The 26,241-nt window shown below is 56.3% G+C and overlaps 1 protein-coding gene across 1 annotated transcript; it reads left to right on the plus strand.

Moving 5' to 3' along the window:
- Positions 1 to 21,958: 21,958 nt before the first annotated feature.
- LOC139252464 (uncharacterized) lies at positions 21,959 to 24,768 on the plus strand (the record flags this gene model as incomplete). Its single annotated transcript, XM_070873437.1, has 3 exons — positions 21,959 to 22,018; positions 23,762 to 23,818; positions 24,697 to 24,768. Coding segments are annotated over 3 exons (189 nt in total), but the record flags the coding sequence as incomplete, so codon positions are not given.
- Between the last annotated feature and the right edge of the window lie 1,473 nt (positions 24,769 to 26,241).

A 26,241-nucleotide genomic window follows, 5' to 3' on the forward strand; every position in this document is an offset into this window, starting at 1 on the left:
AACTCTTCTACTCCCCTAAGCGCTCCTAGTCCCCCAAGCTCTCCTACTCCCCCAAGCTCTCCTACTCCGGTAAGCTCTTCTGCACCGGTAACCTCTCCTAATCCGGTAAGCTCTCCTAATCAGGTAAGCTCTCCTAATCCGATAAGCTCTCCGACTCCGGTAAGATCTCCTACTCCCCCAAGCTCTCCTACTCCCACAAGCTTTCCTACTATGGTTAGCACTCCGACTCCGGTTAGCTCTCCTACTCGCCCAAGCTCACCGACACGCCCAAGCTCCCATGCTCCGGTAAGTTCTCCGACTTCGGTAAGCTACCCTGCTCCCACAAGCTCTCCTACTCCACCAAGCTCTCCTACTCCGGTCAGCTCTCCTACTCCCCCAAGCTCTCCTACTCCCCCTAGCTCTCCTACTCCACCAAGCTCTCCTGCTCCCCCAAGGGCTCCGACACCCACAAGCTCTCCTACACCCCCAAGCTCTCCAACGCCCCCAAGCTCTCCGACTCACCCAAGCTCTCCGACTCCCCCAAGCTTTTCTACTCCCCCAAGCTCGCCGACACCCCCAAGCTCTCCTACTCCCCCAAGTCTCCTACACCCCCAAGCTCTCGTACTCCCGCAAGCTCTCCTACTCCCCCAAGTTCTGCTACTCCCACAAGCTCTTCTACTCCCCCAAGCTCTCCTACTCCCCCAAGCTCTCCTACACACCCAAGTTCTCCTACACCCACAAGCTCTCCTACAACCCCAAGCTCTCCTGCACCCACAAGCTCTCCAACTCCCCCAAGCTCTCCGACTGCCCCAAGGTCAACTACTCCCCCAAGCTCTCCTACTCCCCAAGCTCTCCTACTCCCCCAAGCTATCCAACTCCCCCAAGCTCTCAAACTTCCTCAAGCTCTCCCACTCCCTCAAGCTCTCTTTATTCCGGTTAACTCTCCTACTCCGGTCAGGTCTCCTACTCCCCCAAGCTCCCCTACTCCCCCAATCTCTCCTACTCCCCCAAGCTCTCCTAATCCCCCAAGCTCTCCTACTCCCACAAGCTCTCCTACTCCTCCAAGCTCTCCTACTCCCCCAAGCTCTCCTGCTCCCCCAAGCTCTCCTACTCCCCCAAGCTCTCCGACTCCCCCAAACTCTCCTGTTCCCCCAAGATCTCCTACTCCGGTAAGCTCTTCTACTCCGGTAAGCTCTCCTTCTCTGGTAAGCTCTCCTACTCCAGTAAGCTCTTCTACTCCGGTAAGCTCTTCTACTCCGGTAAGCACTCCTCCTCCCCCAAGCCCTCCTACTCCGGTCAGCTCTCCTACTCCCCCAAGCTCCCCTACTCCCCCAATCTCTCCTACTCCCCAAAGCTCTCCTACTCCCTCAATCTCTCCTACTCCACCAACCTCTCCTACTCGCCCAACCTCTCCTACTTCCCCAACCTTTCCTAATCGCCAAACCTCTCCTACTCCCACAACCTCTCCGACTCCCCTAACCTCTTCTACTCCACCAAGCTCTCCTACATCCCCAAGTTCTCCTACTCCCGCAAGCTCTCCTACTCCCCCACCTATCATAATCCCCCAAACTCTCCTATTCCGGTAAGCTCTCCTACTCCTGTAAGCTATCAGACTCCGGTTAGCTATTCTACTCTGGTAAGCTCTCCTAATCCGGTTAGCTCTCCTAATCCGGTGAGCTCTCCTACTCCGGTTAGCTCTCCAACTACGGTAAGCTCTCCTCCTCCCCCATGCTCTCCTGCTCCCCCAAGCTCTCCTACTCCCCCAAGCTCTTCTACTCCCCGCAAGCTCACCTACTCCCCCAAGCTCTCCTACTCCCCCAAGCTGTCCGACTCCCCCAAGCTCTCCTACTCCCCCAAGCTCTCCTACTCCCCCAAGCTCTCCTACTCCCCCAAGCTCTCCTACTCCTCCAAGCTCTCCTACACACCCAAGCTCTCCTACTCCCCCAAGCTCTCCTACTACCCCAAGCTCTCCGACTGCCCCAAGCTCTCCGACTCCCCCATGCTCATCTACTCCCCCAAGCTCGCCGACACCCCCAAGCTCTCCTACTCCCCCAAGCTCTACTACTCCCCCAAGCTCTCCTACTCCCCCAAGCTCTCCTACTCCACCAAGTTCTCCTACTCCAACAAGCTCTTCTACTCCCCCAAGCTCTCCTACTCCCTCAAGCTCTCCTTCTCCCCCAAGCTCTCCTAAGCCCCCAAGCTTTCCTACTCCCCCAAGCTCTCCTACTCCCCCAAGCTCTCCTGCACCCCCAAGCTCTCTTACACCCCCAAGCTCTCCTACTCCCCCAAGCTCTCCCACTCCCCCAAACTCTCCTACTCACCCAACTATCCTACTCCACCAAGCTATCTTACTCCCCCAAGCTCTCCGACTCCCCCAAGCTCTCCTAATCGCCCAAGCTCTCCTACTCCCCCAAGCTCTCCGACTCCGGTAAGCTCTCCTCCTTTCCCAAGCTCTCCTACTCGCCTAAGCTCTCCTACTCCGGTAAGCTCTTACTCGGGTAAGCTCTTCTACTCCGGTAAGCTCTCCTCCTCCCCCAAGCTCTCCTACTCCCCCAAGCTCTCCTACTCCCTCAAGCTCTCCTGCTCCCCCAAGCTCTCCTACTCCCCCAAACTCTCCTGTTCCCCCAAGATCTCCTACTCCGGTAAGCTTTCTTAATCCGATCACTCTCCGACTCCGGGAAGATCTCCTACTCCCCCAAGCTCTCCTACTCCCGCAAGCTCTCCTACTATGGTTAGCACTCCTACTCCGGTTAGCTCTCCTACTCGCCCAAGCTCACCGACAAACCCAAGCACCCCTGCTCCAGTAAGCTCTCCTACTCCGGTAAGCTACTCTGCTCCCACAAGCTCTCCTACTTCCCCAAGCTCTCCTACTCCGGGAAGCTCTCCTTCTCCCCAAGCTCTCCTACCCCCTAAGCTATCTTATTCCCCCAAGCTCTCCTACTCTAATATGCATTCCTACCCCCCCAAGCTCTCTTACTGCCTCAAGCTCTCCTACTCCGGTAAGCTCTCCTACTCCGGTAAGTTCATCTATTCCGGTAAGCTCTCCTTCTCCGGTAAGCTCTCCTAATCCCCCAAGCTATCCTACTCCCCCAAGCTCTCCGAATCCCCCAAGCTCTTCGACTCCCCGAAGATCTCCGACTCCCCCAAGCTCTCCTACTCCCACAGGCTCTCCTACTCCCCCAAGCTTTCCTACTCCCCCAAGTTCTCCGATTGGCCCAATCTCTCCTACTCCTTCAAGCTCTCCTACTCCGGTAAGCTCTCCTACTCCGGTAATCTCTCCTACTCCCCCAAGCTCTCCTGCTATGCCAAGTTCTCCTATTCCCCCAAGCTCTCCTACTCCGGTAAGCTCTCCTACTCCGGTAAGCTCTTCTATTCCGGTAAGCTCTCCTTCTCCGGTAAGCTCTTCTACTCCGGTAAGCTCTCCTACTCCGGTCAGCCCTCCTACTCCGGTAAGTTCATCTATTCCGGTAAGCTCTCCTTCTCCGGTAAGCTCTCCTAATCCCCCAAGCTATCCTGCTCCCCCAAGCTCTCCGAATCCCCCAAGCTCTTCGACTCCCCGAAGATCTCCGACTCCCCCAAGCTCCCTGACTCCCCCAAGCCCTCCGACTCCCACAAGCTCTCCTACTCCCACAAGCTCTCCTACTCCCCCAAGCTTTCCTACTCCCCCAAGTTCTCCGATTGCCCCAATCTCTCCTACTCCTTTAAGCTCTCCTACTCCGGTAAGCTCTCCTACTCCGGTAATCTCTCCTACTCACCCAAGCTCTCCTGCTACGCCAAGTTCTCCTACTCCCCCAAGCTCTCCTACTCCGGTAAGCTCTCCTACTCCGGTAAGCTCTTCTATTCCGGTAAGCTCTCCTTCTCCGGTAAGCTCTTCTACTCCGGTAAGCTCTCCTACTCCGGTCAGCCCTCCTACTCCCCTAACCTCACCTACTCCCTCAACCTCTCCTACTCCCCCAACCTCTCCGACTCCCCCATCCTGTCCTACTTCCCCAAGGTCTCCCAATTCCCAAACCTCTTCTACTCCCCCAAGCTCTCCTACATCCCCAAGCTCTCTTACTCCCCCAAGCTCTCCTACTCCCCGACCTATCATACTCCCCCAAACTCTCCTATTCTGGTAAGCTCTTCTAATCCGGTAAGCTCTCGTAATCCGGTTAGCTCTCCTAATCCGGTTAGCTCTCCTACTCCGGTAAGCTCTCCTACTCCCCCAAGATCTCCAACTCCGGTAAGCTCTCCTACTCCGGAAAGCTACCCTGCTCCTACAATCTCTACTCCTCCCCCAAGCTCACCTACTCCGGTAAGCTCTCCTACTCCGGTAAGCTCTCGTACTCCGGTAAGCTCTCTTACTGCGGTAAGCACTACTTCTCCGGTAAGTTCTCCTAATCCGGTAAGCTCTCCTAATCCGGTAAACTCTCCTAATCCGGTAAGCTCTCCTAATCCGGTAAACTCTCCTAATCCGTTCAGCTCTTCTACTTCGGGAAGCTCTCCTACTCCCTAAGCTCTCCTACTCCGATAAGCTCTTCTACTTCGGTCAGCTCTCCTTCTCTGGTAATCTCTCTTACTGCGGTAAGCTCTCTTACTCCGTTAGGCTCTCCTAATCCCCAAACTTGTCCTACTCCCCCAAACTTTCCTACTCTCCCAAGCTCTCCTACTCCCTCAAGCTCTCCTACTCCGGTAAGCTCTTCTACTCCGGTAAGCTCTCCAAATATGGCAAGCTCTCCTAATCCAGCAAGCTCTCCTACTCCCGCAAGCTCTCCTACTCCCCCAAGCTCTCCTACTCCCGCAAGCTCTCCTACTCCCCCAAGCTGTCCTACTCCCCCAAGCTCTCCTACTCCCCGAAGCTCTCCTACTGCCCCAAGCTCTCATACTCCGGTTAGCTCTCATTCTCCCCCATGCTCTCCTACTCCAGTAAGCTCTCCTCTTCCCGTCAGCTCTCCCACTCCAGAAAGGTCTCCGTCTCCTCCGAGCTCTCCTACACCCCCACCTATCCTACTCCCCCAAGCTGTCCTATTCCGGGAAAATCTCCTACTCCAACAAGCACTCCTACTCCACCAAGCTCTCCTACTCCACCAAGCTCTCCTACTCCACCAAGCTCTCCTAATCCACGAATCTCTCCTACTCCACCAAGCTCTCCTGCTGCGATAAGCTCTCCTCATCCCCCAAGCTCTCCTGCTCCCCCATGCTCTCCGACTCCCCAAGCTCTCCTATTGACCCAAGCTCTCCTACTCCCCCAAGCTCTCCTACTCCCCCAAGCTCTCCTACTACCCCAAGCTCTCCTACTCCCCCAAGTTCTCCTACTCCCCCAAGCTCTCCTACACACCAAGCTCTCCTACTCACCAAGCTCTCCAACTCCCCCAAGCTCTCATATTCATGGAAGCTCTCCTATTCCCCCAAGCTTTCCGACTCCGGTAAGCTCTCCTACTCCGGCCAGCTCTCCTACTCCCCCAAGCTCTCCTACTCCGGTTAGCTCTCCTACTCCACCAAGCTCTCCTACTCCCCCAAGCTCTCCTACCCCCCCAAGCTCTCCCACTCCCCCAAGCTCTCTGACTCGCCCAATCTCTCCTACACCCCCAAGCCCTCCTACTCCCCCAAGCTCTCCTGCTCCCCCAAGCTCACCTACTCCCCGAAGCTCTCCTACTCCCCCAATGTCTCCTACTCCCCCAAGCTCTCCTACTCCCACAAGCTCTCCCGCTCCCTCAAGCTCTCTTTAATCCGGTTAACTCTTCTACTCCTGCCAGCTCTCCTACTCCCCCAAGCTCTCATATTCATGGAAGCTCTCCTACTTGCCCAAGCTCTCCGATTCCGGTAAGCTCTTCTACTTCGGTCAGCTCTCCTTCTCTGGTAATCTCTCTTATTGCGGTAAGCTCTCCTACTCTCTTAACTTCTCCTACTCCCCCAAACTTTCCTACTCTCCCAAGCTCTCCTACTCCCACAAGCTCTCCTATCCTGGTAAGCTCTTCGACTCCGGTAAGTTCTCCAAATATGGCAAGCTCTCCTAATCCAGCAAAATCTCCTACTCCCGCAAGCTCTCCTACTCCCGCAAGCTCTCCTACTCCCCCAAGCTCTCCTACTCCCCCAAGCTGTCCTACTCCCCCAAGCTCTCCTACTCCCCCAAGCTCTCCTACTGCCCCAAGCTCTCCTACTCCCCAAGCTCTCCTGCTCTGATAAGCTCTTCTACTCCGGTAAGCTCTCCTTCTCTGGTAAGCTATCTTACTGCGGTAAGCTCTCTTACTCCGGTAAGATCTCCTACTCCCCAAACAAATCTTAATCCCCCAAGCTTTCCTATTCTCCCAAGCTCTCCTGCTCCCTCAAGCTCTCCTACTCCGGTAAGCTCTTCTACTCCTGTAAGCTCTCCAAATTTGGCAAGCTATCCTAATCTGTCAAGCTCTCCTACTCCCCCAAGCTCTCCTACTCCCGAAGCTCTCCTACTCCCCCAAGCTCTCCGACTCGCCGAAACTCTCCGACACCCGCAAGGTCTCCGACTCCCCCAAGCTCTCCGACTCCCCCATGCTCTTCAACTCCCACAAGCTCTCCGACTCCCCCAAGCTCTCCGACTCCCCCAAGCTCTCCAACTCCCCCAAGCTCTCCTTCTCCCCCAAGCTCTCCTACTCCCCCAAACTCTCCGACTCCCCCAAGCTCTCCTTCTCCCCCAAGCTCTCCTACTCCCCCAAGCTCTCCTACTCACCTAAGCTCTCCTACACACCCAAGCGCTCCTACTCCCCCAAGCTTTCTTTACTCCAGTTAACTCTCCTACTCCGGTCAGCTCTCCGACTGCCCAGAGCTCTCCTTCTCCCCCAAGCTCTCTTACTCTCCCAAGCTTTCCTACTCCGGTCAGCTCTCCTACTCCTCCAAGCTCTCCTACTCCTCCAAGCTCTCCTAATCCTCCAACTCTCCTACTACTCCAAGATCTCCTTCTCCTCCAAGCTCTCCTATTCCTCCAAGCTCTCCTACTCACCCAAGCGCTCCCAATCCTGCAAGCTCGCCTACTCCCCCAAGCTCTCCTACACCCTCAAGCCCTCCTACTGCGGTATGCTCTCCTGCTCTCTCAAGCTCTCCTAATCCCCCAAGCTCTCCTGCTCTGGTAAGCTCTCCTACTCCCCATGCTCTCGTACTCCCCCAAGCTCACCTACACCCGTAAGCTCTCTTACTTCCAAAAGCTCAGTTACACCGGTAAGCTCTCCTTCTCCCCCAAGCTCTCCTACTCCCCCAAGCTCTCCTACTCCCCCAATCTCTCCAACTCCGGTGAGCTCTCCTACTCTGGTAAGCTCTCCTCCTCGCACAAGATCTCCTACTCGCCCAAGCTTTCCTACTCCGATAAGCTCTCCTACTCCCCCAAGCTCTCCTAGTCCGGTAATCTCTTCTACTCCGGTAAGCTCTCCTTCTCTGGTAAGCTATCCTAACCGCTATGCTCTCCAACTCCCCCAAGCTCTCCTACTCCGGTAAGCATTCCTACACCCCCAAGCACTCCAACTCCGATAAACTCATCTACTACGGTAAGCTCTCCTTCTCTGGTAATCTCTCTTACTGCGGTAAGCTCTCTTACGGCGGTAAGGTCTCCTACTCCCCAAACCTCTCCTACTCCCCCAAGCTTTCCTACTCTCCCAAGCTCTCCTACTCCCTCAAGCTCTACTACACCGGAATGCTCTTCTACTCCGGTAAGCTCTCCTACTCCCGCAAGCTCTCCTACTCCCACAAGCTCTCCTACTCCCGCAAGCTCTCCTACTCCCCCAAGATCTCCTACTCCCCCAAGCTCTCCCACTCCACCAAGCTCTCCTACTCCCCCACCTGTCCTACTCCCCCAGGCTCTCCTACTCCCCCAAGCTCTCCAACTGCCCCAAGCTCTCCTACTCCCCAAGCGCTCCTGCTCTGATAATCTCCTCTACTCCGGTAAGCTCTCCTTCTCTGCTAAGCACTCTTACTGCGGTAAGCTCTCTTACTACGGTAAGCTCTCCTACTCCCCAAACATATCCTACTCCCCAAACTCTCCTACTCCCCCAAGCTCTCCTACACCCCCAGGCTCTCCTACTCCCCCAAGCTCACCTACTCCCCCAAGCTCTCCTACTCCCCCAAGCTCTCCGACTCTCTAAGCTCTCCTACTCCCCCATGCTCTCCCACTCCCTCAAGCTCTCTTTACTCCGGTTAACTCTCCTACTCCGGCCAGCTCTCGACCTCCCCCAAGCTCTCATATTCATGGAAGCTCTCCTACTCCTCCAAGCTTTCCGACTCCGTTAAGCTCTCCTACTCCGGCCAGCTCTCCTACTCCCCCAAGCTCTCCTACTCCGGTAAGCTCTCCGACTCCCCCAAGCTCTCCTACTCCGATAAGCTCTTCTACTCCGGTAAGCTCTCCTTCTCTGGTAAGCACTCTTACTGCGGTAAGCTCTCTTACGCCGGTAAGGTCTCCTACTCCCCAAACTCTCCTACTCCCCCAAGCTTTCCTACTCTCCCAAGCTCTCCTAATCCCTCATGCTCTCCTACTCCGGTAAGCTCTTCTATTCCGGTAAGCTCTCCAAATCTGGCAAGCTCTCCGAATCCGGCAAGCTCTCCTACTCCCGCAACCTCTCCTACTCCCGCATGCTCTCCGACTCCCGCAAGTTCTCCTACTCCGGTAAGCTACCCTGCTCCCACAAGCTCTCCAACTCCCCCAAGTTCTACTACTCCCCCAATTTCTTCTACTCCCCCCAGCTCTCCGACTCCCGAAGATCTCCTACTCCCCCAAGCTCTCCTACTCCCCCAAGCTCTCCTGCTCCCCCAAGCTCTCATACTACCCCAAGCTCTCCTACTCCCCAAGCTCTCCTACTCACCCAACCTCTCCGACTCGCCGAAACTCTCACACTCCCGCAAGCTCTCCAACTCCCCCAAGCTCTCCGACTCACCCAAGCTCTCCGCTTCCCGCAAGCTCTCCGACTCCCCCAAGCTCACCTTCTCCCACAAACTCTCCTACTCCCCCAAGCTCTCCGACTCCCCCAAGCTCTCTTTCTCCCCCAAGCTCTCCCAAGCTCTCCTACACAGTAAGCTTTCCTACTCCGGTAAGCTATCCTGCTCCCACAAGCTCTCCTCCTCCACAAGCTCTCCTAATCCGGTAAGCTCTCCTAAGCCGCTAAGCACTCCTACTCCGGTAAGCTCTCCTACTCCAGTAAAGCTCTCCTACTCCAGTAAGCTATCCCACTCCGGTAAGTTCTTCTACTCCCCCAAGCTCTCCTACTCTGGTCAGCTCTCCTACTCCTCCAAGCTCTCCTACTCCTCCAAGCTCTCCTAATCCTCCAAGCTCTCCTACTACTCCAAGCTCTCCTTCTCCTCCAAGCTCTCCTATTCCTCCAAGCTCTCCTACTCACCCAAGCGCTCCCATGCCTGCAAGCTCGCCTACTACCCCAAGCTCTCCTACACCCTCAAGCCCTCCTACTGCGGTAAGCTCTCCTGCTCCCACAAGCTCTCCTCATCCCCCAAGCTCTCCTGCTCCGGTAAGCTCTCCTACTCCCCCATGCTCTCGTACTCCCCCAAGCTCTCCTACTCCGGTAAGCTCGACTAAGCCCCCAAGCTCTCCTACACCCTCAAGCCTTCCTACTGCGGTAAGCTCTCCTGCTCCCACAAGCTCTTCTCATCCCCCAAGCTCTCCTGCTCCGGTAAACGCTCCTACTCCCCCATGCTCTCGTACTCCCCCAAGCTCACCTACTCCCGTAAGCTCTCTTGCTTCCCCAAGCTCACCTACTCCGGTAATCTATCCTACTCCCCCAAGCTCTCCTACTCCCCCAAGCTCTCCTACTCCCCCAAGCTCTCCAACTCCGGTGAGCTCTCCTACTCTTATAAGCTCTCCTCCTCTCCCAAGATCTCCTACTCGCCCAAGCTTTCCTACTCCGTTAAGCTCTCCTACTTCCCCAAGCTCTCCTACTCCGGTAATCTCTTCTACTCCGGTAAGCTCTCCTTCTCTGGTAAGCTTTCCTAACCGGTAAGCTCTCCTACTTCGGTAAGTTCTCCTACTCCGTTCAGCTCTCCTACTCCGTTCAGCTCTCTTAATGCGGTAAGCTCTCCTACTCCGGTAAGCTCTCGTACTCCCCCAACTTCTCCTACTCCCACAACTTTCCTACTCTCCCATGCTCTCCTACTCCCCCAAGCTCTCCTACTCCCGCAAGCTCTTCCTACTGCCGCAAGCTGTCTTACTCCAGTAAGCTCTCCTACTCCCCCAAGCTCTCCTACTCCCCAAAGCTCTCCTACTCCCCCAAGATCTACTACTCCCCCAAGCTCTGCTACTCCCCGAAGCTCTCCTATTCCCCCAAGCTCTCCTACTCCGGAGAGCTCCCCTGTACCCCCAAGCTCTCCTACTCCCTCAAGCCCTCCAACTCTGGTAAGCTCTCCTACTGCGGTAATCTCTCCTACTCCCCCAAGCTCTCCTACTCCTCCAACTCTCCTACTCCCCCAAGCTCTCCTACTCCCCCAAGCTCTCCTACTCCCCCAACCTCTCTTACTCCCCCAAGCTCTCCAACTCCCCCAAGCTCTCCTAATCACGCAAGCTCTCCTAATCACGCAAGCTCTCCTCCTCTCCCAAGCTCTCCTACTCCCCCAAGCCTTCCTACCCCCCCAAGCTCTCCTACTCCCCCAAGCTCTCCTACTCCCCCAAGATCTACTACTCCCCCAAGCTCTCCTACTCCTTCAAGCTCTCCTACTCCCCGAAGCTCTCCTACTCCCCCAAGCTCTCCCACTCCCTCAACCTCTCTTTACTCCGGTTAACTCTCCTACTCCGGCCAGCTCTCGTACTCCCCCAAGCTCTTATATTCATGGAAGCTCTCCTACTCCTCCAAGCTTTCCGACTCCGGTAATTTCTCCTACTCCGGCCAGGTCTCCTACTCCCCCAAGCTCTCCTACTCCGGTAAGCTCTCCGACTCCCCCAAGCTCTCCTACTCCGATAAGCTCTTCTACTCCGGTAAGCTCTCCTTCTCTGGTAAGCTGTCTTACTGCGGTAAGCTCTCTTACGCCGGTAAGGTCTCCTACTCCCCAAACCTCTCCTACTCCCCCAAGCTTTCCTACTCTCCCAAGATCTCCTACTCCCTCATGCTCTCCTACTCCGGTAAGCTCTTCTATTCCGGTAAGCTCTCCAAATCTGGCAAGCTCTCCGAATCCGGCAAGCTTTCCTACTCCCGCAACCTCTCCTACTCCCGCATGCTCTCCGACTCCCGCAAGTTCTCCTACTCCGGTAAGCTACCCTGCTCGCACAAGCTCTCCAACTCCCCCAAGTTCTACTACTCGCCCAATTTCTTCTACTGCCCCCAGCTCTCCTACTCCCGAAGATCTCCTTCTCCCCCAAGCTCTCCAACTCCCCAAGCTCTCCTACTCACCCAACCTCTCCGACTCGCCGAAACTCTCCGACTTCCGCAAGCTCTCCGACTCCCCCAAGCTCTCCGACTCCCCCATGCTCTTCAACTCCCTCAAGCTCTCAGACACCCCCAAGCTCTCCGACTCCCCCAAGCTCTCCGACTCCCCCAAGCTCTCCTTCTCCCCCAAGCTCTCCTACTCCCCCAAGCTCTCCGACTCCCCCAAGCTCTCCTTCTCCCCCAAGCTCTCCTACTCCCCCAAGCTCTCCTACTCACCAAAGCTCTCCTACACACCCAAGCTCTCCTACTCCCCCAAGCTTTCTTTACTCCGGTTAACTCTCCTACTCCGGTCAGCTCTCCGACTGCCCAAAGCTCTCCTTCTCCCCCAAGCTCTCTTACTCTCCCAAGCTATCCTACTCCAGTAAGCTTTCCTACTCCGGTAAGCTATCCTTCTCCCACAAGCTCTCCTCCTCCACAAGCTCTCCTACTCCGGTAAGCTCTCCTACTCCGCTAAGCACTCCTACTCCGGTAAGCTCTCCAACTCCAGTAAAGCTATCCTACTCCGGTAAGTTCTTCTACTCCCCCAAGCTCTCCTACTCTGGTCAGCTCTCTTACTCCTCCAAGCTCTCCTACTCCTCCAAGCTCTCCTAATCCTCCAAGCTCTCCTACTACTCCAAGCTCTCCTTCTCCTCCAAGCTCTCCTATTCCTGCAAGCTCGCCTACTCCCCTAAGCTCTCCTACCCCCTCAAGCCCTCCTACTGCGGTAAGCTCTCCTGCTCCCACATGCTCTTCTCATCCCCCAAGCTCTCCTGCTCCGGTAAACTCTCCTACTCCCCCATGCTCTCGTACTCCCCCAAGCTCACCTACTCCCGTAAGCTCTCTTGCTTCCCCAAGCTCACCTACTCCGGTAATCTCTCCTACTCCCCCAAGCTCTCCTACTCCCCCAAGCTCTCCTACTCCCCCAAGCTCTCCTACTCCCCCAAGCTCTCCTATCCCCCAAGCTCTCCAACTCCGGTGAGCTCTCCTACTCTTGTAAGCTCTCCTCCTCTCCCAAGATCTCCTACTCGCCCAAGCTTTTCTACTCCGGTAAGCTCTCCTACTCCCTCAAGCTCTCCTACTCCGGTAATCTCTTCTACTCCGATAAGCTCTCCTTCTCTGGTAAGCTTTCCTAACCGGTAAGCTCTCCTACTTCGGTAAGTTCTCCTACTCCGTTCAGCTCTCCTACTCCGTTAAGCTCTCTTAATGCGGTAAGCTCTCCTACTCCGGTAAGCTCTCGTACTCCCCCAACCTCTCCTACTCCCACAACTTTCCTACTCTCCCATGCTCTCCTACTCCCCCAAGCTCTCCTACTCCCGCAAGCTCTTCCTACTGCCGCAAGCTGTCTTACTCCAGTAAGCTCTCCTACTCCCCCAAGCTCTCCTACTCCCCCAAGCTCTCCTACTCCCCCAAGATCTACAGCTCCCCCAAGGTCTGCTACTCCCCGAAGCTCTCCTACTCCCCCAAGCTCTCCTACTCCGGTGAGCTCCCCTGCACCCCCAAGCTCTCCTACTCCCCCAAGCCCTCCTACTCCGGTAAGCTCTCCTACTGCGGTAATCTCTCCGACTCCCCCAAGCTCTCCTACTCCCCAAGCTCTCCTACTACCCCAAGCTCTCCTACTCCCCCAAGCTCTCATACTCCCCCAACCTCTCCTACACCCCCAAGCTTTCCTACTCTCCCATGCTCTCCTACTCTCCCAAGCTCTCCTACTCCCGCAAGCTCTCCTACTGCCGCAGGCTCTCCTACTCCAGCAAGCTCTCCGACTCCCCCAAGCTCTCCTACTCCCGCAAGCTCTTCCTACTGCCGCAAGCTGTCTTACTCCAGTAAGCTCTCCTACTCCCCCAAGCTCTCCTACTCCCCCAAGCTCTCCTACTCCCCCAAGATCTACAGCTCCCCCAAGGTCTGCTACTCCCCGAAGCTCTCCTACTCCCCCAAGCTCTCCTACTCCGGTGAGCTCCCCTGCACCCCCAAGCTCTCCTACTCCCCCAAGCCCTCCTACTCCGGTAAGCTCTCCTACTGCGGTAATCTCTCCGACTCCCCCAAGCTCTCCTACTCCCCAAGCTCTCCTACTACCCCAAGCTCTCCTACTCCCCCAAGCTCTCATACTCCCCCAACCTCTCCTACACCCCCAAGCTTTCCTACTCTCCCATGCTCTCCTACTCTCCCAAGCTCTCCTACTCCCGCAAGCTCTCCTACTGCCGCAGGCTCTCCTACTCCAGCAAGCTCTCCTACTCCCCCAAGCTCTCCTACTCCCGCAAGCTCTCCTACTCCCCCAAGCTCTCCTACTCCCCGAAGCTCTCCTACTCCCCCAAGCTCTCCTACTCCGGTGAGCTTCCCTGCTCCCCGAAGCTCTCCTACTCCCCCAAGCTCTCCTACTCCGGTAAGCTCTCCTACTCCGGCAAGCTCTCCACCTCCGGTATGCTCTCCTACTCCCCAATCTCTCCTACTTACCCAAGCTCTCCTACTCCCCCAAGCTCACCTACTCCCCCAAGCTCTCCTACTCCCCCAATCTCTCCTACTCCCCCAAGCTCCCCTACTCCCCAAGCTCTCCTACTCCCGCAAGCTCTCCCACTCCCTCAAGCTCTATTTGCTCCGGTTAACTCTTCTACGCCTGCCAGCTCTCCTACTCCCCCAAGTTCTCATATTCATGGAAGCTCTCCTACTTGCCCAACCTCTCCGATTCCGGTAAGGTCTCCTACTCCGGCCAGCTCTCCAACTCCCCCAAGCTCTCCTACTCCGGTAAGCATTCCTACACCCCCCAGCTCTCCTACTCCGATAAACTCATCTACTCCGGTAAGATCTCCTTCTCTTGTAATCTCTCTTACTGCGGTAAGCTCTCTTACGCCGGTAAGGTCTCCTACACCCCAAACCTCTCCTACTCCCCCAAGCTTTCCTACTCTCCCAAGCTCTCCTACTCCCTCAAGCTCTACCACTCCGGAATGCTCTTCTACTCCGGTAAGCTCTCCTGCTCCCGCAAGCTATCCTACTCCCACAAGCTCTCCTACTCCCGCAAGCTCTCCTACTCCCCCAAGATCTCCTACTCCCCCAAGCTCTCCCACTCCACCAAGCTCTCCTACTCCCCCAAGCTGTCCTACTCCCCCAGGCTCTCCTACTCCCCCAAGCTCTCCTACTGCCCCAAGCTCTCCTACTCCCCAAGCTCTCATGCTCTGATAAGCTCCTCTACTCCGGCAAGCTCTCCTTCTCAGGTAAGCTCTCTTACTGCGGTAAGCTCTCTTACTCCTGAAAGCTCTCCTACTCCCCAAACATATCCTACTCCCCAAGCTCTCCTACTCACCCAACCTCTCCGACTCGCCGAAACTCTCCGACTCCCGCAAGTTCTCCGACTCCCCCAAGCTCTCCGACTCCCCCATGCTCTTCAACTCCCTCAAGCTCTCCGACTCCCCCAAGCTCTCCGACTCCCCCAAGCTCTCCGACTCCCACAAGCTCTCCTTCTCCCCCAAGCTCTCCTACTCCCCCAAGCTCTCCGACTCCCCCAAGCTCTCCTTCTCCCCCAAGCTCTCCTACTCCCCCAAGCTCTCCTACTCACCAAAGCTCTCCTACACACCCAAGCTCTCCTACTCCCCCAAGCTTTCTTTACTCCGGTTAACTCTGCGACTCCGGTCAGCTCTCCGACTGCCCAAAGCTCTCCTTCTCCCCCAAGCTCTCTTACTCTCCCAAGCTCTCCTACTCCAGTAAGCTTTCCTACTCCGGTAAGCTATCCTGCTCCCACAAGCTCTCCTCCTCCACAAGCTCTCCTACTCCGGTAAGCTCTCCTACTCCGCTAAGCACTCCTACTCCGGTAAGCTCTCCTACTCCAGTAAAGCTCTCCTACTCCAGTAAGCTATCCTACTCCGGTAAGTTCTTCTACTCCCCCAAGCTCTCCTACTCTGGTCAGCTCTCCTACTCCTCCAAGCTCTCCTACTCCTCCAAGCTCTCCTAATCCTCCAAGCTCTCCTACTACTCCAAGCTCTCCTTCTCCTCCAAGCTCCCCTATTCCTGCAAGCTCGCCTACTCCCCCAAGCTCTCTTACACCCTCAAGCCCTCCTACTGCGGTAAGCTCTCCTGCTCCCACAAGCTCTTCTCATCCCCCAAGCTCTCCTGCTCCGGTAAACTCTCCTACTCCCCCATGCTCTCGTACTCCCCCAAGCTCACCTACTCCCGTAAGCTCTCTTGCTTCCCCAAGCTCACCTACTCCGGTAATCTCTCCTACTCCCCAAGCTCTCCTACTCCCCCAAGCTCTCCTACTCCCCCAAGCTCTCCTACTCCCCCAAGCTCTCCTATCCCCCAAGCTCTCCAACTCCGGTGAGCTCTCCTACTCTTGTAAGCTCTCCTCCTCTCCCAAGATCTCCTACTCGCCCAAGCTTTCCTACTCCGGTAAGCTCTCCTACTCCCCCAAGCTCTCCTACTCCGGTAATCTCTTCTACTCCGGTAAGCTCTCCTTCTCTGGTAAGCTTTCCTAACCGGTAAGCTCTCCTACTTCGGTAAGTTCTCCTACTCCGTTCAGCTCTCCTACTCCGTTAAGCTCTCTTATTGTGGTAAGCTCTCCTACTCCGGTAAGATCTCGTACTCCCCCAACCTCTCCTACTCCCACAACTTTCCTACTCTCCCATGCTCTCCTACTCCCCCAAGCTCTCCTACTCCCGCAAGCTCTTCCTACTGCCGCAAGCTGTCTTACTCCAGTAAGCTCTCCTACTCCCCCAAGCTCTCCTACTCCCCCAAGCTCTCCTACTCCCCCAAGATCTACTACTCCCCCAAGCTCCCCTGCACCCCCAAGCTCTCCTACTCCCCCAAGCCCTCCTACTCCGGTAAGCTCTCCTACTGCGGTAATATCTCCTACTCCCCCAAGCTCTCCGACTTCCCCAAGATCTCCTACTCCCCCAAGCTCTCCTACTCCCCCAAGCTCTCCTACTCCCCCAACCTCTGTTACTCCCCCAAGCTCTCCAACTCCCCCAAGCTCCCCTATTCACGCAAGCTCTCCTCCTCTCCCAAGCTCTCCTACTCCCCCAAGCTTTCCTATCCCCCCAAGCTCTCCTACTCCCCCAAGCTCTCCTAATCCCCCAAGATCTACTACTCCCCCAAGCTCTCCTACTCCTTCAAGCTCTCCTACTCCCCCAAGCTCTCCTACTCTCTAAGCTCTCCTGCTCCCCCATGCTCTCCCACTCCCTCAAGCTCTCTTTACTCCGGTTAACTCTCCTACTCCGGCCAGCTCTCGTACTCCCCCAAGCTCTCATATTCATGGAAGCTCTCCTACTCCTCCAAGCTTTCCGACTCCGGTAAGTTCTCCTACTCCGGCCAGCTCTCCTACTCCCCCAAGCTCTCCTACTCCGGTAAGCTCTCCGACTCCCCCAAGCTCTCCTACTCCGATAAGCTCTTCTACTCCGGTAAGCTCTCCTTCTCTGGTAAGCTCTCTTACTGCGGTAAGCTCTCTTACGCCGGTAAGGTCTCCTACTCCCCAAACCTCTCCTACTCCCCCAAGCTTTCCTACTCTCCCAAGATCTCCTACTCCCTCATACTCTCCTACTCCGGTAAGCTCTTCTATTCCTGTAAGCTCTCCAAATCTGGCAACCTCTCCGAATCCGGCAAGCTCTCCTACTCCCGCAACCTCTCCTACTCCCGCATGCTCTCCGACCCCCGCAAGTTCTCCTACTCCGGTAAGCTACCCTGCTCCCACAAGCTCTCCAACTCCCCCAAGTTCTACTACTCGCCCAATTTCTTCTACTCCCCCCAGCTCTCCGACTCCCGAAGATCTCCTACTCCCCCAAGCTCTCCAACTCCCCAAGCTCTCCTACTCACCCAACCTCTCCGACTCGCCGAAACTCTCCGACTCCCGCAAGTTCTCCGACTCCTCCAAGCTCTCCGACTCCCCCATGCTCTTCAACTCCCTCAAGCTCTCCGACTCCCCCAAGCTCTCCGACTCCCCCAAGCTCTCCGACTCCCACAAGCTCTCCTTCTCCCCCAAGCTCTCCTACTCCCCCAAGCTCTCCGACTCCCCCAAGCTCTCCTTCTCCCCCAAGCTCTCCTACTCCCCCAAGCTCTCCTACTCACCAAAGCTCTCCTACACACCCAAGCTCTCCTACTCCCCCAAGCTTTCTTTACTCCGGTTAACTCTCCGACTCCGGTCAGCTCTCCGACTGCCCAAAGCTCTCCTTCTCCCCCAAGCTCTCTTACTCTCCCAAGCTCTCCTACTCCAGTAAGCTTTCCTACTCCGGTAAGCTATCCTGCTCCCACAAGCTCTCCTCCTCCACAATCTCTCCTACTACGGTAAGCTCTCCTACTCCGCTAAGCACTCCTACTCCGGTAAGCTCTCCTACTCCAGTAAAGCTCTCCTACTCCAGTAAGCTATCCTACTCCGGTAAGTTCTTCTACTCCCCCAAGCTCTCCTACTCTGGTCAGCTCTCCTACTCCTCCAAGCTCTCCTACTCCTCCAAGCTCTCCTAATCCTCCAAGCTCTCCTACTACTCCAAGCTCTCCTTCTCCTCCAAGCTCCCCTATTCCTGCAAGCTCGCCTACTCCCCCAAGCTCTCTTACACCTAAAGCCCTCCTACTGCGGTAAGCTCTCCTGCTCCCGTAAGCTCTCCTATCCCCCAAGCTCTCCAACTCCGGTGAGCTCTCCTACTCTTGTAAGCTCTCCTCCTCTCCCAATATCTCCGACTCGCCCAAGCTTTCCGACTCCGGTAAGCTCTCCTACTCCCCCAAGCTCTCCTACTCCGGTAATCTCTTCTACTCCGGTAAGCTCTCCTTCTCTGGTAAGCTTTCCTAACCGGTAAGCTCTCCTACTTCGGTACGTTCTCCTACTCCGTTCAGCTCTCCTACTCCGTTAAGCTCTCTTATTGTGGTAAGCTCTCCTACTCCGGTAAGCTCTCGTACTCCCCCAACCTCTCCTACTCCCACAACTTTCCTACTCTCCCATGCTCTCCTACTCCCCCAAGCTCTCCTACTCCCACAAGCTCTTCCTACTGCCGCAAGCTGTCTTACTCCAGTAAGCTCTCCTACTCCCCCAAGCTCTCCTACTCCCCCAAGCTCTCCTACTCCCCCAAGATCTACTACTCCCCCAAGCTCTGCTACTCCCCGAAGCTCTCCTACTCCCCCAAGCTCTCCTACTCCGGTGAGCTCCCCTGCACCCCCAACCTCTCCTACTCCCCCAAGCCCTCCTACTCCGGTAAGCTCTCCTACTGCGGTAATATCTCCTACTCCCCCAAGCTCTCCTACTTCCCCAAGCTCTCCTACTCCCCCAAGCTCTCCTACTCCCCCAAGCTCTCCTACTCCCCTAACCTCTGTTACTCCCCCAAGCTCTCCAACTCCCCCAAGCTCTCCTATTCATGCAAGCTCTCCACCTCTCCCAAGCTCTCCTACTCCCCCAAGCTTTCCTACCCCCCAAGCTCTCCTACTCCCCCAAGCTCTCCTAATCCCCCAAGATCTACTACTCCCCCAAGCTCTCCTACTCCTTCAAGCTCTCCTACTCCCCCAAGCTCTCCGAACCCCAACGTTCTCCGACTCCCCCAAGCTCTCCTACTCCCCCAAGCTCTCCTACTTCCCCAAGATCTCCAATCGCCCATGCTCTCCAATCCCGCAAGCTCTCCAATCCACCAAGTTCTCCAATCACCTAAGCTCTCCTACTCCCCCAAGCTCTCCTACACCCCAAGGTTCTCCTACTCCCCGAAGCTCTCCTACTCCCCCAAGTTCTCCTACACCCCAAAGCCCTCCGACTCCGGTAAGCTCTCCTACTCCAGTGATCTCTCCTACTCCGGTAAGCTCTCGTAATCCTGTAAGCTCTCCATCTCCAGTACTCTCTCCTACTCTCCCAAGCTCTCCTACCCCCCGAAGCTCTGCTACTCCCCGAAGCGCTCCTACTCCACCAATCTCTCCTACTCCACCAAGCTCTCCTACTCCCCCAAGCTCTCCTACTCCCCCAAGCTCTCCTACTCCGCCAAGCTCTCCAATCGCCCAAGCTCTCCAATCCAGCAAGCTCTCCAATCCACCAAGCTCTCCAATCCCCCAAGCTCTCCTACTCCCCCAAGCTCTCCTACTCCCCCAAGCTCTCCTACTCCCCCAAGCTCTCCTACTCCCCCAACCTCTCTTACTCCCCCAAGCTCTCCTACTCCCCCAAGCTCTCCAATTCACGTAAGCTCTCCTCCTCTCCCAAGCTCTCCTACTCTCCCAAGCTTTCCTACTCCCCCAAGCTCTCCTACTTCACCAAGCTCTCCTACTCCCCCAAGATCTACTACTCCCCCAAGCTCTCCTACTCCTTCAAGCTCTCCTACTCCCCCAAGCTCTCCTAACCCCCAAGTTCTCCTACTCCCCCAAGCTCTCCTACTCCACCAAGCTCTCCGACTCCCCCAAGCTCTCCGACTTCCGCAAGCTATCCTACTCCCCCAAGCTCTCCTACTCCCCCAAGCTCTCCTACTCCCCCAAGTTCTCCTACTCCTCCAAGCACTCCTACTCCCCCAAGCTCTCCTACACCCCAAAGCCCTCCGACTCCGGTAAGCTCTCCTACTCCAGTGATCTCTCCTACTCTGGTAAGCTCTCGTAATCCGGTAAGCTCTCCATCTCCAGTACGCTCTCCTACTCTCCCAAGCTCTCCTACCCCCCGAAGCTCTCCTACTCCCCGAAGCGCTCCTACTCCACCAATCTCTCCTACTCCACCAAGCTCTCCTACTCCCCCAAGCTCTCCTACTCCCCCAAGCTCTCCTACTCCGCCAAGCTCTCCAATCGCCCAAGCTCTCCAATCCAGCAAGCTCTCCAATCCACCAAGCTCTCCAATCCCCCAAGCTCTCCTACTCCCCCAGGCTCTCCTACTCCCCCAAGCTCTCCTACTCCCCCAAGCTCTCCTACTCCCCCAACCTCTCTTACTCCCCCAAGCTCTCCTACTCCCCCAAGCTCTCCAATTCACGCAAGCTCTCCTCCTCTCCCTAGCTCTCCTACTCCCCCAAGCTTTCCTACTCCCCCAAGCTGTCCTACTTCCCCAAGCTAACCTACTCCCCCAATCCCTCCTACTCCCCCAAGCTCTCCTACTCCCCAAAGCTTTCCTACTCCCCCAAGCTGTCCTACTCCACCAAGCTCTCCTACTCCCCCAAGCTCTCCTATTCCCCCAAGCTCTCCTAATCCCCCAAGCTCTCCTACTCCCCCAAGTTCTCCTACTTCCCCAAGCTCACCTACTCCCCCAAGCTCTCCTACTCCCCCAAGCTCTCCTACTCCCCCAACCTCTGTTCCTCCCCCAAGCTCTCCAACTCCCCCAAGCTCTCCTATTCACGCAAGCTCTCCTCCTTTCCCAAGCTCTCCTACTCCCCCAAGCTTTCCTACCCCCCAAGCTCTCCTACTCCCCCAAGCTCTCCTAATCCCCCAAGATCTACTACTCCCCCAAGCTCTCCTACTCCTTCAAGCTCTCCTACTCCCCCAAGCTCTCCTACTCTCTAAGGTCTCCTGCTCCCCCATGCTCTCCCACTCCCTCAAGCTCTCTTTACTCCGGTTAACTCTCCTACTCCGGCCAGCTCTCGTACTCCCCCAAGCTCTCATATTCATGGAAGCTCTCCTACTCCTCCAAGCTTTCCGACTCCGGTAAGTTCTCCTACTCCGGCCAGCTCTCCTACTCCCCCAAGCTCTCCTACTCCGGTAAGCTCTCCGACTCCCCCAAGCTCTCCTACTCCGATAAGCTCTTCTACTCCGGTAAGCTCTCCTTCTCTGGTAAGCTCTCTTACTGCGGTAAGCTCTCTTACGCCGGTAAGGTCTCCTACTCCCCAAACCTCTCCTGCTCCCCCAAGCTTTCCTACTCTCCCAAGATCTCCTACTCCCTCATGCTCTCCTACTCCGGTAAGCTCTTCTATTCCGGTCAGCTCTCCAAATCTGGCAACCTCTCCGAATCCGGCAAGCTCTCCTACTCCTGCAACCTCTCCTACTCCCGCATGCTCTCCGACTCCCGCAAGTTCTCCTACTCCGGTAAGCTACCCTGCTCCCACAAGCTCTCCAACTCCCCCAAGTTCTACTACTCGCCCAATTTCTTCTACTCCCCCCAGCTCTCCGACTCCCGAAGATCTCCTACTCCCCCAAGCTCTCCAACTCCCCAATCTCTCCTACTCACCCAACCTCTCCGACTCGCCGAAACTCTCCGACTCCCGCAAGTTCTCCGACTCCCCCAAGCTCTCCGACTCCCCCATGCTCTTCAACTCCCTCAAGCTCTCCGACTCCCCCAAGCTCTCCGACTCCCCCAAGCTCTCCGACTCCCACAAGCTCTCCTTCTCCCCCAAGCTCTCCTACTCCCCCAAGCTCTCCTACTCACCAAAGCTCTCCTACACACCTAAGCTCTCCTACTCCCCCAAGCTTTCTTTAGTCCGGTTAACTCTCCGACTCCGGTCAGCTCTCCGACTGCCCAAAGCTCTCCTTCTCCCCCAAGCTCTCTTACTCTCCCAAGCTCTCCTACTCCAGTAAGCTTTCCTACTCCGGTAAGCTATCCTGCTCCCACAAGCTCTCCTCCTCCACAATCTCTCCTACTATGGTAAGCTCTCCTACTCCGCTAAGCACTCCTACTCCGGTAAGCTCTCCTACTCCAGTAAAGCTCTCCTACTCCAGTAAGCTATCCTACTCCGGTAAGTTCTTCTACTCCCCCAAGCTCTCCTACTCTGGTCAGCTCTCCTACTCCTCCAAGCTCTCCTACTCCTCCAAGCTCTCGTAATCCTCCAAGCTCTCCTACTACTCCAAGCTCTCCTTCTCCTCCAAGCTCCCCTATTCCTGCAAGCTCGCCTACTCCCCCAAGCTCTCTTACACCTAAAGCCCTCCTACTGCGGTAAGCTCTCCTGCTCCCACAAGCTCTTCTCATCCCCCAAGCTCTCCTGCTCCGGTAAACTCTCCTACTCCTCCATGCTCTCGTACTCCCCCAAGCTCTCCTACTCCCCCAAGCTCTCCTACTCCCCCAAGCTCTCCTACTCCCCCAAGCTCTCCTATCCCCCAAGCTCTCCAACTCCGGTGAGCTCTCCTACTCTTGTAAGCTCTCCTCCTCTCCCAAGATCTCCTACTCGCCCAAGCTTTCCGACTCCGGTAAGCTCTCCTACTCCCCCAAGCTCTCCTACTCCGGTAATCTCTTCTACTCCGGTAAGCTCTCCTTCTCTGGTAAGCTTTCCTAACCGGTAAGCTCTCCTATTTCGGTACGTTCTCCTACTCCGTTCAGCTCTCCTACTCCGTTAAGCTCTCTTATTGTGGTAAGCTCTCCTACTCCGGTAAGCTCTCGTACTCCCCCAACCTCTCCTACTACCACAACATTCCTACTCTCCCATGCTCTCCTACTCCCCCAAGCTCTCCTACTCCCACAAGCTCTTCCTACTGCCGCAAGCTGTCTTACTCCAGTAAGCTCTCCTACTCCCCCAAGCTCTCCTACTCCCCCAAGCTCTCCTACTCCCCCAAGATCTACTACTCCCCCAAGCTCTGCTACTCCCCGAAGCTCTCCTACTCCCCCAAGCTCTCCTACTCCGGTGAGCCCCCCTGCACCCCCAACCTCTCCTACTCCCCCAAGCCCTCCTACTCCGGTAAGCTCTCCTACTGCGGTAATATCTCCTACTCCCCCAAGCTCTCCTACTTCCCCAAGCTCTCCTACTCACCCAAGCTCTCCTACTCCCCCAAGCTCTCCTACTCCCCTAACCTCTGTTACTCCCCAAAGCTCTCCAACTCCCCCAAGCTCTCCTATTCACGCAAGCTCTCCTCTCCCAAGCTCTCCTACTCCCCCAAGCTTTCCTACCCCCCCAAGCTCTCCTACTCCCCCAAGCTCTCCTAATCCCCCAAGATCTACTACTCCCCCAAGCCCTCCTACTCCTTCAAGCTCTCCTACTCCCCCAAGCTCTCCGAACCCCAAAGTTCTCCGACTCCCCCAAGCTCTCCTACTCCCCCAAGCTCTCCTAACCCCCAAGTTCTCCTACTCCCCCAATCTCTCCTACTCCACCAAACTCTCCGACTCCCCCAAGCTCTCCGACTTCCGCAAGCTATCCTACTCCCCCAAGCTCTCCTACTCCCCCAAGCTCTCCTACTCCCCCAAGCTCCCCAATCGCCCAAGCACTCCAATCCCGCAAGCTCTCCAATCCACCAAGCTCTCCAATCCCCCAAGCTCTCCTACTCCCCCAAGCTCTCCTACACCCCAAAGTTCTCCTACTCCCCGAATTTCTCCTACTCCCCCAAGTTCTCCTACTCCTCCAAGCACTCCTACTCCCCCAAGATCTCCTACTCCACCAAGCTCCGGTGAGCTCTCCAACTTTGGTAAGCTCTCCTCTCTCCCAAGATCGCCTACTCGCCCAAGCTCTCCTACTCCGGTAATTTCTTCTACTCTGGGAAGCTCTCCTCCTCTCCCAAGATTTTCTACTCGCCCAAGCTCTCCTTCTGCCCCAAGCTCTCATACTCCCCCAAGCTCTCCTGCTCCCTCAAGCTCTCCTACTCCCCCAAGATCTCCTAATCCGGTAAGCCCTCCTACTCCGGTAAGCTCTCCAACTCCGGTAAGCTCTCCTACTCCGGTAAGCTCTCCATCTCCGGTATGATCTCCTACTCCCCCAAGCTCTCCTACTCCCGCAAGCTATCCTACTCCCCCAAGCTCGCCTACGCCGGTAAGCACTCCTAATCCCTCAAACTCTCCCAATCCCTCAAGCTTTCTTTACTCCGGTTAACTCTCCTACTCCGGTCAGCTCTCCGACTGCCCAAAGCGCTCCATCTCCCCCAAGCTCTCTTACTTTCCAAAGCTCTATTACACCCCCAAGATCTTCTCCTCCACCAAGCTCTCCTACTCCCCCTGGTCTCCTAATCCTTCAAGGTTTCCTACTCCGGTCAGCACTCCTAATCCCCCAAGCTCTCCGACTCCCCCAAGCTCTCAGACTCCGCTAAGCTATCCTGCTCCACCAAGCTCTCCTACTCCCCGAAGCTCTCCTACTCCCCGAAGCTCTCCTACTCCCCCAAGCTCTCCTACTCCTCCAAGCTCTCCTACTTCCCCAAGCTCTCCTACTCCCCAAAGCTCTCCTACTCCCCCAAGCTCTCCTACTCCCCCAAGCTCTCCTACTCCCCCAACCTCTCTTGCTCCCCCAAGCTCTCCTACTCCCCCAAGCTCTCTTACTATCGCAAGCTCTCCTACTCTCCCAAGCTCTCCTACTCCCCCAAGCTCTACTACTTCCCCAAGTGTTCCTACTCCCCCAAGCTCTCCTACTCCCCGAAGATCTCCTGCTCCCACAAGCTCTCCTACTCCCTCAAGCTCTCCTACTCTCCCAGGTTCTCATAACCCCCAAGTTCGCCTACTCCCCCAAGCTCTCCTACTCCCCCAAGCTCTCCTACTCCACCAAGCTCTCCTGCTCCCCCAAGCTCTCCGACTCCCCCAAGCTCTCCTACTCCCCGAATCTCTCCAACTACCCCAAGTTCTCCTACTCCTCCAAGCTCTCCTACTCCCCCAAGCTCTCCTACTCCCCAAATCTCTCCTACACCCCTAAGCTCTCCTACTCCCCCAAGCTCTCCGACTCCCCCAAGCTCGCCTATTCCTCCAAGCTGTCCTAATCCCCAAAGCTCTCCTACACCCCCAAGCTCTCCTACACCCTCAAGCTCTCCTACACCCCCAAGCTCTCCTACTCCCCCAATCTCTCCTACTCCCCCAAACTCTCCTACTCCTCCAAGCTTTCCTACTCCCCCAAGCTCTCCTACTCCACCAAGCTATCCTACTCCACCAAGCTCTCCTACTCCATCAAGCTCTCCTACTCCCCCAAGCTCTGCTACTCCCCCAAGCTCTCCTACTCCCCCAAGTTCTCCGACTCCCCCAAGCTCGCCTACTCCTCCAAGCTCTCCTACTCCCCCACGCTCTCCTATTCCCCCAAGCTCTCCTAATCCCCCAAGCTCTCCTACTCCCCCAAGCTCTCCTACTCCCCCAAGCTCTCCTACTCCCCCAAGCTCTCCAATCGCCCCATCTCTCCAATCCCCCAAGCTCTCCAATCCACCAAGCTCTCCAATCCCCCAAGCTCTCCCACTCCCTCAAGCTTTCTTTACTCTGGTTAACTCTCCTACTCCGGTCAGCTCTCCGACTTCCCAAAGCTCTCCTTCTCCCCCAAGCTCCCTTACTCTCCCAAGCTCTCCTACTCCTGTAAGCTTTCCAACTCCGGTAAGCTATCCTGCTCCCCCAAGCTCTCCTACTCCAAAAGCTCTCCTACTCCGGTAAGCTCGCCTACTCCCTAAGCTCTCCTACTCCGGTAAGCTCTCCTACTCCAGTCAAGCTCTCTTCCTCCCCCATGCTCTCGTACTCCCCCAAGCTCACCTTCTCCCGTAAGCTCTCTTGCTTCCCCAAGCTCACCTACTCCGGTAATCTCTCCTACTCCCCCAAGCTCTCCTACTCCCCCAAGCTCTCCTACTCCCCCAAGCTCTCCTACTCCCCGAAGCTCTCCTATCCCCCAAGCTCGCCAACTCCGGTGAGCTCTCCTACTCTTGTAAGCTCTCCTCCTCTCCCAAGATCTCCTACTCGCCCAAATTTTCCTACTCCGGTAAGCTCTCCTACTCCCCCAAGCTCTCCTACTCCGGTAATCTCTTCTACTCCGGTAAGCTCTCCTTCTCTGGTAAGCTTTCCTAACCGGTAAGCTCTCCCCATTCGGTAAGTTCTCCTACTCCGTTCAGCTCTCCTACTCCGTTAAGCTCTCTTAATGCGGTAAGCTCTCCTACTCCGGTAAGCTCTCGTACTCCCCCAACCTCTCCTACTCCCACAACTTTCCTACTCTCCCATGCTCTCCTACTCCCCCAAGCTCTCCTACTCCCGCAAGCTCTCCTACTGCCGCAAGCTCTCTTACTCCAGTAAGCTCTCCTACTCCCCCAAGCTCTCCTACTCCCCCAAGCTCTCCTACTCCCCCAAGATCTACTACTCCCCCAAGCTCTGCTACTCCCCGAAGCTCTCCTACTCCCCCAAGCTCTCCTACTCCGGTGAGCTCCCCTGCACCCC

This window comes from Pristiophorus japonicus, unplaced genomic scaffold (assembly GCF_044704955.1).
Source record: "Pristiophorus japonicus isolate sPriJap1 unplaced genomic scaffold, sPriJap1.hap1 HAP1_SCAFFOLD_47, whole genome shotgun sequence".
Classification (NCBI taxonomy): Eukaryota; Metazoa; Chordata; class Chondrichthyes; family Pristiophoridae; genus Pristiophorus; species Pristiophorus japonicus.